At 46.8% G+C, this 13,308-nt stretch overlaps 1 protein-coding gene across 3 annotated transcripts; it reads left to right on the top strand.

Annotated features, from left to right (window-relative positions):
* Nucleotides 1-794: 794 nt before the first annotated feature.
* On the top strand, nucleotides 795-12,102 carry nfil3-2 (nuclear factor, interleukin 3 regulated, member 2). Of its 3 annotated transcripts, none has more exons than XM_082531960.1 (2): nucleotides 795-1,196; nucleotides 7,513-12,102. In XM_082531960.1, the coding sequence occupies exon 2, from the start codon at nucleotides 8,050-8,052 to the stop codon at nucleotides 9,919-9,921; it is 1,872 nt and encodes a 623-aa protein (XP_082388086.1). In that variant the 5' UTR covers nucleotides 795-1,196; nucleotides 7,513-8,049; the 3' UTR covers nucleotides 9,922-12,102. The 3 variants fall into 3 exon arrangements, with proteins under 3 accessions (XP_082388086.1, XP_082388088.1, XP_082388087.1); XM_082531962.1 differs by lacking the exon at nucleotides 795-1,196 and adding an exon at nucleotides 1,461-1,561; XM_082531961.1 differs by lacking the exon at nucleotides 795-1,196 and adding an exon at nucleotides 2,063-2,411.
* The last annotated feature ends 1,206 nt before the right edge of the window (nucleotides 12,103-13,308 follow it).

Genomic DNA, 13,308 nt, shown 5'->3' with positions numbered 1-13,308 from the left:
CCAGTCGTCCTAACTTACATAGTAACTGGAAACTCCTTTTATCCAACCTCCCACACTATTCAAGTTGTTGCGTTATGCCAGGGGTGGGAAACTCCAGGCCTCAAGGGTCAGTGTCCTTCAGGTTTAGATGTGTCCTTGATCCAACACAGCTGATTTAAATGGCTAAATGACCTCCTCAACATGTCTTGAAGTTCTCCAGTGGCCTGGTAATGAACTCATCATTTAATTCAGGTGTGTTGACCCAGGGTGACATCTAAAACCTGCAGGACACCGGCCCTCGAGGCCTGGAGTTGCCCACACCTGTGTTATGCGGTACACGTGTAGTTACGTTTCTCAGGAGGTGCACATCAGGTTACATAGAAGGTTGTGGCGTATGGTTAAAATGGGGCAACAGTGCAAATTACAACGTTAAAGCCAAACTGCCCAGCTGCTGAAGCTTTGGTGTTGTCAGTGTTGTCGGGCTCAGCTGAAATGTCAAATTGATCTTTTCACTTTTAAAAGCAGGTTGACTAGCACACTCAAGAAGCTGCGTGGCAGGCATGTCAAGTTGGGTATCTGCACAGAGGATGCGACTCTGATTTCCCCGGACCAGCCTGTCTGTGTGTGTGTGCTTTTTCAATATCTAGCAATCTCATTATGGGTATCATATGCCCTCATCTGGCTGAAATTGCCTTTGAGCATAGTCCCTCCCCTACTGGACCTGTCTCCTCCCCCTGAAACCCCCCCCCCCCCCCCCACTACCCCTGACCCCACCCCACCCCCACCCCAAACAGGATTTGAAGGCAAGAAGAAAGAGACAGGGAGGGGGCCACATCCGAGAGAGAAACAAAAAAACGTGACTAGGCACCCAAAGCGTCCTGTTATGCAACAACTGACCTACTAACATACATTCAGAGACACACACACACGGAGGGAGAGCGAGAGAGCGAAAGAGAGAGAGAGAGAGAGAGAGTTGGAGGGAGGGAGGAATTGGAGCAAACATGACATGAGGAGCGCGCTCAAAACAAGGCACTGTGTTCTCACTCTCGCATATACCTGCACTAATCGGGAGAGCTGGTGTTTTCAAAGTGGCAAACGGCGTGTGTGTGTGACAGAGAGAGGGAGATACTGTAAGGAGAGAGAGACAGAGCCAGCAAAGCGGACTGTTGGGCAGGAGCCGGACTGTGTGTGGATCCTGTCGCTTTTAAAGCAAAAAGGTAAGTTGTTGTTATTGACTGGTGCATACATGCCCAATACATGTATGTGTGTGTGGATCAGAGCATATATATATATATATATATATATATATTCTTGAGTTGCTTTTTTCCTCTGAGCAGCTGGTCGCCGCGTTTACAATTTGTTTTGGTGCCTGGATGTGTTCGCCTCAATGTCAAGGCGAGGCTGTACCCCGCCTCCTTGAGAGTGTATGGAGCTATATGAGGATGTGTCAGAGAGAGGAAGCGGATGGGAGGAAGTCGGTGTGGGGGACCGGGGGGGATCGGGGGGCTTTGCAAAAAGATTATGGGATTCCTTCAGAAAGAAAGAAAAAAAAGGTGCGGCTGCTTGGTGGAAGCAGGGGCAGGTGAGTGCGGACAGCCCGCCGTGGAGCGGAGTTGTAGGCAGGGTCAACGCATCCGCTTCTTAGCGCGCATGCCCAAATTGAATATTCATGGTTTGTTGTGGTGCTTTTAGGAGCCAATCTGCTGTGCTTAACCCGCACACCTGCTTTCGTAACACACGTGGCTCACGTAATTGTTATTTAACCTGAATACATGGTGCAGTTATATCATATTTAATAACAGTTATTATTACCAGACCTATAAATAGGCTGATAATAATAAATATATAGGCTAATACTTGATATTAATGGGAACTCCACCAGCTTATACACCCTTCTTTTTGGTCTTATAATAATAATAATAATAATAATAATAATAATAATAATAATAATAATAATAAATTATTATTCACAATAATTATTATTGTTGTTGTTGTTGTTTTTGCAAAAGCTGCGTGAATAAGAGTCGGGTTTACGTGCTGCGGGGCTCTGGAGCAGCTACAAATCTGTCCTCGCTTTCTTTTGGGTTAGTAGGCTAGTCCGTGCAGACAGCTGGAAAAATCCCATGCAGGCTCCGAGGACACACTTCTCTCTGTCACGTGTAGCAGCTCTTTGTAAAGGTTAACGCGGCTGTGCAGCCCTCCTTAACCCTTTAGTGGCCCGTAGGCTCGTATTAGTCTGAAGCAAGCACAATACAAACCGGAGCACACCGACACGCGTGATCGAGGCATGATCGCGTGGATACGCACGGACGCTCGGCTCTGCTTGTCTCTCCTTTGTTTACAACCCCGGCTCGGACTGATGGGAGCCAGCGTGGATCGCGTTTGAGGAATGGTGAAGTTCACGGGCTCCGATGAGTGCAGCCGAGTGCGAGGTGAGGCGCGCGTGTATGTATGTGTGTGTGTGTGGATCAGAACATCTGGATCAAATGTGGGTCAGATGTTTCTTGGTGTTCCTCAGTAGCTCGGCAGACAGCTACAATAGACGCGTGCTTATTTTTCGTAAATATGGCAGCGCGTGGAAAGCTTGTCGAGTTTCGCTTGGAAGGCGATTTTGAGGCGGTGGGTAAATTTTGCGGCAGAGTTGGGATACACGCTTTTCCTAAGATGACCGAGAATCCGCTGTGCACGAACACGATTTGTTAGACGGTCCAACAAAGGAGGAATGTGGGGGGACATGTTTCTCTGACTGGGCTGCTCACTGGCTCAGATTTATTTATTTCTGGGTCTTCCGTGGGTCCGCCTGGTGTAAATACGCATCAGGATATTATAACGTTGAACATGAGCCGCGCTTCACCGCAGGTCAGCACCGGCTGAAGCCGCAACATTCCTCAACTAGAGCGGGGGCTGAATTCAGGCACTAGTAACTCTACGGCTAGTAACAAGTAACTCTACGGCTTGGGTTTGTTTTGAAAGTCACCTTGGCTTCATCTCCCCAAACAGCTTTGTGCGGTTTACACAGCACGTGGGCATCGTACCCGTTGTTCTCTTCCAGATCTCCGCTCCAGCAGCGTGCGGGTGTTTTTACACACCGCATGGTATAAACAGCAGATTTAGAAAGAGAAACAAAAATGATTTCAGGTTTTTGCTGTGGGTCGGCTTCCCCGTCCTCAGCGGAGCGATGCGTTCCTTAAAGGGATTTCACGCAGTTTGGGGGTCACGCTGTGGCCACAGTGTATATGCGGTGTGTTAAACAAAGGTTCCAGGTTGCATAATAAATTAATTAAATAACAAATGGATTAAAGAAAGGGGCAGATTATGCAATCTGCGGAAGCTCGTAGTCTGCGGCGAAGCAGCGCTGCGCTTTGCTGCGCAGAGGTCGCTGCCAATTGGTTGGCGCACACACTGGGTCTCTATGCCAGCTAAGAATGTAGGTCACATCTGTCCTGGGGTGGGTGGAGAGGAGGGGATGAGGCGCACCACTGCTGCTGACGAGGAAGGCAGAATCAGAACACCACCAAAATAAATCCTCGCCCCGCCGTAACAAAGAAACGAGGCGGTCATGCAGAAATAGAAAAGTGGCACTGCGAGCAGCTTCATTTTAACACGTGTACATTTTTGAAAAGAGGAAGAAAGAAAGAAACAAAAAAACTTTCATGTCATTCCACGACTATTGCATCATTGCATTGCGCGACTGAGCCAACTCCCTCTTTTAATCTAGTTCTGAAAAAATAAAACAGATAAAACCTTTCTTTATCCAGCCTAAATAGAGTTCATGGTCAGGAGTATGGCGTGGTTTCCATGCTGTCCTACTTTGCGGCCTCTCGGCTTACTCGGGGTTTCCTGGCACATGTAAGATGATAAAAGATGAGGGTTTGTGCTTTGTTATTGTGCTGCGGTTTGGATCCAGCACAGAGGCGAATTACAGCATTTAGTAGGCCAATGGAGCACATGTGACTGGTGCAACACATGGACTGAGTCCCTCTGCTTTCTTTTTCTTTTTTTCCTTTTGGAGAGAGGCTGAGTATCCAGAGTGATATGGCCTGTGTTCATGGAACAAGCTTACAGAGGACTCTGCCTTGCCTTGATGGCATGCTGTCCAAGCCTTTATATAAAGTTAACACCCCCCCCCCCCCCCCCAAAAAAAAAGACTTGTAGCCCAGTGACCCCCCCCCCCCCTCCCCCCAGGGGCACTGCACCATGTGCCTTAAATTGCATTTTTCCTAAGGGTGAATGGCTGGTTGGGGGGGTTGGACAGCGGTTTCATCATTCGCCTTTTCTCTGAAGCATGTGCACCCCCGACCCATGTGCACACACCCTTCTCCTTTTATGTCAGACCTGCAACCCATTTCCTGAAGTGCTCCACAGAAACACGTGTGCTGGCTTTTGAACTGACTTCACTATTTCCAAAGCTCACTGCCACATTTAGACTCTTGCGGTTCGGCCCCTGTGGTTGTGCGGGCGGGGGCGACTTGGATTCTTTTACCGTGCTATCATTCCACAAGTGCCACAGAAACCTGGCAGTGACTTGTGGAGACTAGATGATAGACTGGAAAGAGCGGTCTAGGTTGAGGAACTGTGTGCAGAGGTTAGGCAGTGTGGTTCAAACGCATGCAAAATGAAACACTTTGCGCTTCGTTCTTGGCGGCGATGCCTTTGTGGGTTTTAAAGCATCTTTGGAGATGTGAAATCTATTGTTTCTTTCTGATGGCGCACACATGAAACGTAACACAGGCTCAGTAGTGAAAGAAGAGCATCAACACCTTCTGCTATGATTCATGCTCATTCACACAGCCTGAATATTTGAAGGTGCAAAAGAGGGAGAGACAAATAAAAAGAAAAAAAAGCACGAGCCTCCACTGTGAGTTAATTAAACAGAGGAGTTAATTCATGCGTCTGGCTCGTCCTGACTGTAGGCGAGATGTGGAATAATGTTCACGTGACGTCAGTCGACCCTCCTTTTGTTACGGAACATGGTTTTCTCACCATCTGCTTCGGGTCGTGTCAAGCCACTGGTCCAGAAACATTGAGACAAAGTCCAATATGATTGGCTAACCCCCTTCTTTCTCCCCCTTTTTGTTGCTATGGGTGATCCTTCTTCTGATGCAATACCAACACTGTCGCAATTGCCACTGTTTACCCCCCCCCCCCCCCCCCAACACTCACCCACCCCCATCCAGCTACAGTATAATCTCATCTCCATCCCTTTTCTTTGTTTTAACTCTCCCTCACTGATTCCTCTTCGTTTCTTTGTCTTCGCTCCACTTGCTCTCACCTCTGTCTATATTTGCACAATGCTCTCATTTTCCATGCATCCTTCTTTTTTTCTTTTCTTTTTTTGTCTTTCTTTTTTGTCAGCCCCTCCCTTGTCTCTTCACCTCTCCACTGCTGGGCTGACCTATATTCCAGCAGGCCGTACAGTTGGAGGCAGCTAAGACGTATTTACAGAGTGCGGTCGGTCCCCAGTTTGTGGGTCAGTGGGACAGGCTGAGAAACAGTCTCTACCCTCGTTCTTGCGTTGCCGTGCCCAGCAGCCACATGTCGGAGGCTCACGAGGACACCCTTAAACCATTCAGCTGAGACTTTCAAATATGGTGTAACTCTAATGTAGCTTTTATTGGATTACTCTGAAAGACAGTTTCAAAAAGCCAAAACTTGTGGCCCTGTTTTATAGTTAGTCTGGTTTCTTCTGTATATGAGAACTAAAAAAAAAGTGGGCTGAAATCTGTGTTTATTGTGAGGAGTTACGTAACAATATGAAATCCACAGGACAAGCAGAGCACAGTCGCTGCAAATATCTCACTAGATTATGAGATTACAGATTGTCACAGTGTAACAGCAGCGCTTACGCACTTCAACCTGGAAATGCAGATGATTTGCTGCACTTGGGATGAGATTACCATTCCATTTTCTATGCAACTTGATAAGCTTGACCTCCCGAGTTTTTAGGCGCTTTTCCAATTGGACCAGTTCATTTAAGAGCAGGGAGAATTGTTGCTGTCTGACACCTCTGAAAGAACAAGTCATGCAGAAGAACAACAACTGCATGCGCTGCCTAATTATTTTTGCAACAGGAGTCTGTCAGGTCACATTACAAATCACAAAAGTTGTCAGAAATCACAAATCTCAGTGTGGAAATTGGGGGAGTAACAGATCATTACAATTTGCGCAAAAAGTCTGTGCCAATCTATCCAGGCAATACTGAGATGCTTAATGGGATAATTGAACCATTTTGATAGCTCTAGAAAATGTAGGAAATGTGGCCTAGCTGTTGAGATACTTAGCTCCAATCCAAAGTTGTGGACCAACAAACCAACTGACTTTGAACACCACCGAGCCACCGAGCCTTTAAACAGATGGAAGCATTTAGAAGAATTGCTGATTTGCTTAATTCTGCGTAGCCTCAAAATCAGCAGAATTGTACTACTTTGGTATAAAGGTGCACCTGTTCAGCTAATTACTGAGCGCTGAGGTGTTCCTCGCCATGGTCTGACCACCCTCGCATTTTACCCCCAATCTAACGATTCTGTGTTATCCCAGCCTGTGTTTCTGCTTCCCGCCTCCCTTCTTTCCTGGGGCCACTGACCTATATTTATCAAAGCCCCACCTCCCAGCTGCCCCCCACACCTCCATATCTCTCTTCAGCTTTTTTATCCTTGACCTGCATTAACGATGCCTTTGTCTGCCTTATCTGCTCACTCTGCATCATCGATTTGGCACTGAGTTGTTTCGGAAAAGAATGCTGTCACATTCCTGTGCGGATGAACCAAGGCGGGGGGTAGCAGTGTTCGTGGATGGGGTTTCTCAGTGGAGAGCCAGTCTGGTGTGTGTGTCAGGGAACCCCACGGCTCTGAGACTGACTCACTGTTTGCTCTGTCTGGCCCACATATTCATCTGGCAAAACAAAAAAAGAGCTAATCCTTAAACAGTTTAGTTTTCATGCTCTCAGCATGTCCCAGACTGATGCAATTTCTGTGTTTTTATTTCATGTGTGTGTGCCTGCCTCGATTGCGATATACTTCTATTTAATTTACAAGGCTTTAGTTTTGCCCTCAGCCGCCTACATAAAACCTTATTAGCTCAGACCTTGCGACATTTTAGCATGCAGCGTTGAACAAGTGTGTTTTTTAAATCCTGGGTGTTGAAACAAAACAGGATCATCAGCCTGGCGATGAACCCACTGCTCACATTGCATCACAAAAGTCAACATGACCGGGCCGGGGGTCATAGGTTCCAGACGGATCGGATCAATAGCAAGGCCGAAAGGTCAGACAGTGAGGTCTAGCATCTATTCACTGGTTGCCAGGGGCGACACACTCAGTAAAGGCCAGACATCCCAACAGCAGAGGAAAGCTTTTCTGTTATAGACATGTATTTATTATATTATTTTGCATGCCAAAAGAAGCTGGAAAATGATAAAAAAAAAAAAAAAAAGTTCAAATAACTGTAGTTCTGATGTGAGGCTGCAGGATGGAACAGCAGCAGTCAGCAGTGGATTAACAAATGTTTTTTTTTTTCTGTTTTTTATCTCTGCAGGCTTTCATCTTGCAGTCAACTGCAGAGAGAACAGAGAAAGACGGAGGGAGGGAGAGCGGCGCTCCCCAAGAGACTGACACGCTGAGGTAGACAGGCCGACCTACATCCTGCTGTTTACGTGGAGATCTGGGACACCTCCTTGCCAGTTTAGCTCCGTGTGCTCTATGCTAAACCTTTAACAACCAACTAAAGCAAGAATTTGGGAAGAAAAAGAGGGAACTAAAGGACTGATCTGAACTGCTTTGGGTCTGTAGTACTCCGAGGAGCTCGGACACTGAATTGATAACCCTTCAAGTGGATAAATGTGGGTTGCTAATGCTGAGCTACAGTTGTTCTTTATCTTTTTGGCTAATTTGGACACTTGACTGTTTACCTGGCATAAGTATACCACATCTACAATAACTAGACCCAGAGCCTTGGGAGACCAGTTGTTTTCATCACTACCCCAACCTCCCCCCACCCCCACCTTTAACCTCTGGCCTAATTCTTCACTCAGTTCACCCAGCAACATTTCAAACTGGCTGCCTCTCGACAAAAATGGAAAATCTAACATCGGCTCTCAAAACGTTAAACAAAAACTCAGGGAATAACCTAAACTGCCTTGAGACCTTCAGCGGTTATGAAGAGTCTCTGCCTTCTATCCAAGGGACTCCAACTCGTATGGGGCGTCTCATCAAACCCAAGCCCAACATGACCTGCAGGCGAAAGCGGGAGTTCATTTCCGATGAGAAAAAGGACGCCTCCTACTGGGAGAAGCGCCGTAAAAACAACGAGGCCGCCAAGCGCTCCCGGGAGAAGCGGCGTCTCAATGATATGGTTCTGGAGAACCGCGTCATTGCACTGAACGATGAGAATGTGAGGCTCAAGACAGAGCTGCTCCAGCTGAAGCTGCGCTTCGGCTTAATAAGCACTGCCTCCTACATTGAAAAGAGTCAACAAATCAGTGCGGGTAGCAACGCAGGAAATGGAGGTTCCTCCTCCTCCTCAACTCAGTACTACTCCAGTGGTTACTCTAGTGGTTCTCAGGTGATGGTGAACTCTGACTCCTCTGAAACGGAGCAGTCGGGACGCAGTGAAGGCCACAGGCAGCTGGTGAAATACTCTCCACGTGGTTCCCTCTCTGACATGTCTGACGGCTCCTCCAGAGACAGCCCAGAGCCAATCCCCTTTGAGATCAAGCAGGAAGGTGACAGGCTGGAGATGGACATCGCCAACGGCACCACCACCCAGATCATGTTTAACATCCACCGTGGACTGGCCTCTGTGCCCACCCACCACCAGATCCAGCAGCATTCTCAGGAGTTAGAGGCTACATATCACAGCCAAGAGCAGCAGCAGCACCACCTTCACCAACAGCCCCAACCCCATCAGGAGCCCGTTACCTCTATCAACACTGTCAGCCAGGCCGCCTCTCATCCGCCTGCTGCCCAGAGGAGCGTCATTCTGTACGGTGCCAGCAGTGCCTCTTATCCCGTGGACTCCTTGACCAGGACGCAGGATGCCGAGCTGCTGAACGTGCAGAAGCAGGGCAGCACCGGCAGCCAAGTGTGTGCTAGCCAACAGCCCATTACAGAGAGCTCCACGGAAACAGTGGCCGAGGTGACGAAGCAGCTTGAGAGGAAGACATTAGATTCCCCTCCGTATGAGCTCTCAGACTGCCGTAATGAGGCTAGAGAGAGACAGGTGTACCGTGTTTGCCAACTCCCCCAGCAGCAACTGCAGCAGGAGCAGCATCAGGAGAGCGATTCATCTGCGGAGCTCCACCACAAACAAGTGGAGGGTGTCAGCCACTCACACTTGTACCACCATCTCCAGCAGCCTCACTCATACCTCAGCACACAAGACGAGGAGCCACCTGTTCTTACTTATGAGGGCGGGCCCAGGCATGAGGCTTATTACCAAGGCCAATCAACCTCCTCTTGTAAGGAGGCCACATCCAGTGAAGGAGATCCTTGCAGTCCAGAAAAAGAGGCATCCACAGACGACGATGAGCTTCCCTCCTCGTTGTGCTCAGAAATGGGCAGCTTCCACAACCCGCATCTTACCATCCACCAACCTGCCTCGCCTCTGCCCTCCTCCCAGGGCCCTCAGGCTCAGTGCTGGGACCCTCAGGGGGAGGTGAGGGGAACCGCTTTGCCCCACAAACTGAGACTCAAACACCGGGCCATGAGCACCGGCAGCAGCAGCAGTAGCGGCAGCAACTGCTCCGGCCAAGAGTCCCCAACCACCCCTCCCTCCGCTACGCCGCCACCTCTCCCCCAGCATCCCTACTTGTCCCTGACGCCCCCACGAAACATTAAGCAAGAGAGCTCAGGCGGAGGTTGTAAACAGGCGGCCTCAGGGGAGGGGGCCAGGAAGGAAGGTGGAAAAAAGGAGACAGGTGGACGAAGGAACAAGAGGCGCGATTAGGTGACATGGACTTTTAGTTGAAGTCGTTATGACAACTTCAATGACTCAAAGACACAATTTCTCATCGAAGAACTACCCTGCCATCATGCCTTTTGCCCTATGATTGACTCACCCCTTTTCAGCCCTCGGGACAGGAAACTTAGCTTTTCTACTCCACTCCCACCCAACGAGGCTGATCATCTTGTAGGGCTGTATTATATTTGTATATATTGTACAGAGTTGTAATTTCTTACATCCTCTCCATACTTACAGATGCACTTTTGTTTATGTGATGAGAAGAGGAATGGAACTGTCCACTTTTTCTACTTTTGTCATCCAACAATATACAGTTGAGTACATCAGTGAAAGCACATTTTGATAACAAAAACACAAATAAAGAATGTAGAAAAATAAACGCTTCAGGCTTTATCAGTGCTAAAATTTTGGTACATATCCGACTGTAGAGGAGCATACACGTGTATGGCTATCTGCCTTAATTAAAATCAAATGCAAACATACACTGGGGACATTCCCTCGACCAAAGAAGCACCAACAATACTATCAATAAGAAGTTCCATACCTCTTCCCAGACCCTACCTCTACCACCCCATGCTTTCCCCAGTCATCTCCATTATTTCTCAAAAGATCACCATCACCTTTATTTTTTAAGCACTTGGTTTGTATAGTACTGTGATATATGAATATATGTATCTATTTTAAACATATATTTTACAAAACAAATTTGAATACAAATTGAACCAAAAAAACAAAAAACAAAACAAAAAAAACTGCAACAAATCTTTGGAGGATTCTGAAAGCGACCCTCCTGTCTCGAATCGACTCTCTTCATTGTCTACTGTGGCTACAGGACCCATTCGATTTGAATCACCTCTCACTTGATTGTTGAGCTTTAGCATTAATCGGTTAGTTAATGCCTAGTTTACACTTAAACGGCCGTCCATTTTGGAGCGCCAACAGCACTGAATGGAGAACGTGTTGTTCCCTGAGGCAAAGGCCTCGTTAAAAAAAGAAAAAAGAATCTTTGAATTTTCTTACCTTTAACCAGCCTTTAAATATTCGGTGGACTTCACCAGCTGCAGGCTATGAGCCTTTAGTTCATTTGAGCTTTATCGACCATATCTTCTTCTTGTTGTTACCATTCACTGGCCCAGTGTATTTATTTCCCCTCCCTTCACACGCCCATCACTGTAGAAAAAGCCCACAGGAACATAGATGGAGAATGTGTACAGCTCTTTTTAGATGCATACTGCAGCCTTGATTTTGAATTTTCACGTCAGACATGGGACGCTTGGGAGGCATGAACGAAAGCAGGAGGAATTAAGTCACATTCTTATGAAACACACTACAGTGCACTGAGTCTCAAAGTTCCTCTTGTGGAAACACCTAAGAAAAGAGCCCTCCACAACTACTGTTTACTTTTATTGTCATGAAAAAGTGGTTTTGTAGTGTGACCAAGCATGGCCCCTATGGCTCGCATTCAACATGCGTAACTGAGTTAATACAGCTCATAAGCTGACGCTACAGCGAAGTTCTCTAACTCTTCGATCGAGTAAACAATTCTGAAATGAACGAAGAGAGGGCACTTCCCTTGTTTCCCATTTTTCTCCGTTGTTCATTATCAGGGGTTATTCGTGGTAGTTCTGCTACTGGGCAGTGCTGAATTGCCTTCACTGGATTCTAGTTTTTAAAAGAAAAAAGTCTATGTACCATGTTTGGCTTTTTGGTGCTTGTGTATAAATGTAAAGTTTCCCCTCCCCGCCCTCAAACAACACTGTAATGTTTGTTTCATTGGTTTTTATATCCTGTTTTGTTTTGTTTTGTTTTATAGTCAAGAGGTGATGTTCTGTTTTCCTCTATACTGTGTCTTTTTTCCTACTGACTGTGATGACATGTATTTGCCTCATTACGCTCCCCCCACCCTTTTCAGTGTGTATTAATCAGTAATGTTTGTGGTTTTGCTGATGGTTTTAATGAAAAAGACAAGGACAAAAAAAAAGAAAAGAAAAAAGGCAAAGATAGTGTGGTGTGTAGAGATGGGTGGTGGTTGGTCTGGTTGGTCATTACCATCGCTTCCTTTTGACATATGTAAAGACACTAATGTTCATTGTGGAAGATGGGAGCATTTCAAGAAAACTCAAATAAAAAAGAAATAATGTTGACCCGTCAACATATCAAGAAAAATTCTTGTTTGTCCTTGTTTGTGTTTTGGTGGCTTAATGCAATCGCACCTACATTGATGCTACGTGCACGTTCATATCCACCTTATCCACTGACTTTTACAGCCCGCTGCACACGGCTGACACTGAAGTGAGCAGTCGTTTGGATCTGTGTACAACTCTTGGCTGGCAGTGTACAAAAACACAGTCTGTAGGCACCATATCCAAGCTGGCAGCCTAGTTTCTGCTATCAACTGAGATGATGATCCATGAACCTTATGCAAGAGTCATCAGTTAGGTAATAATTACTCAGTGATTGGCATAAGAGAGTGAGTCACAATGAGAACGCAAACATGTTAAATTAGAGCAATTTTTCTTGTGTTTCTTGAAGTTTATAAAGGTTCTTCCTATAAAGATCCTTCTTGCTGTTCTCAAAAAGTTTAGCAGGAACACCCTGTTTTCACTAAGCAGAGATAGCCTTGTACTTAGCTAAATGTCCCCACTTGCTCTTTTTTGGCATCCGAGACCAATCTGCAGAGAGAGGAGCGTCGCACTAACACACTGACACACTTTGCCTGGTGGCGCCAGAAAACTCGTCTGATGTAACACTGGCCTACTTCTACACAGACACCCAAGCTCATTGCATGAAATAACCACTAAACATTACACTTGTGCGTGCGTTCTTCTGATTACGGCTTCTCTGGCGGCTTATGACTCGTGCTTTCAACCTCTGATTTCTCTCCACGTGACGTTGAGGGCTTTTAAAATGAAACAAAAATATCAACTCTATCCCACTCTTGACGTGAAACGTTCAGCCAAAAGGTTAAGGGATCGCTTTAGATTTGCAACAACTTAAACAGGTGTGCCCCACATAACGTCTGTGAATATTTATAGCAGAGGAGCAACACAGACCGGACTGAACAGCATCTGACCTGTGAGAGTCAGCGCTGTGTGATGCAGAGGACAAAGCCAGGGCAGAGCCAGTCTGAGCCTCTGACTGCTGCCACCAGCTCAACTGTCCTGCCAACCTCCTGATCAAGTCCCAGTGCGTTTATTGTATTAAAACAGAAAATGCTGCTGTGTAATCCTGTCTAAGTCCGCATTCAGACTCACGGGCTATACGGAGCCCCGTTTAAACACAAAGCGAGTGTTAGCCGGAGTTCAGCACTAGTATTTGGATTCTATATTCAGGGATCGATCACTAGACTGCCCTTTGGCTCAGGTGTCACAT

This window comes from Aulonocara stuartgranti (assembly GCF_965226115.1).
Source record: "Aulonocara stuartgranti genome assembly, chromosome: 4".
Lineage (NCBI taxonomy): Eukaryota > Metazoa > Chordata > Actinopteri > Cichliformes > Cichlidae > Aulonocara > Aulonocara stuartgranti.
Note: the sequence above shows the minus strand (reverse complement) of the source record. Positions and strands in the feature narration are given on the sequence as shown.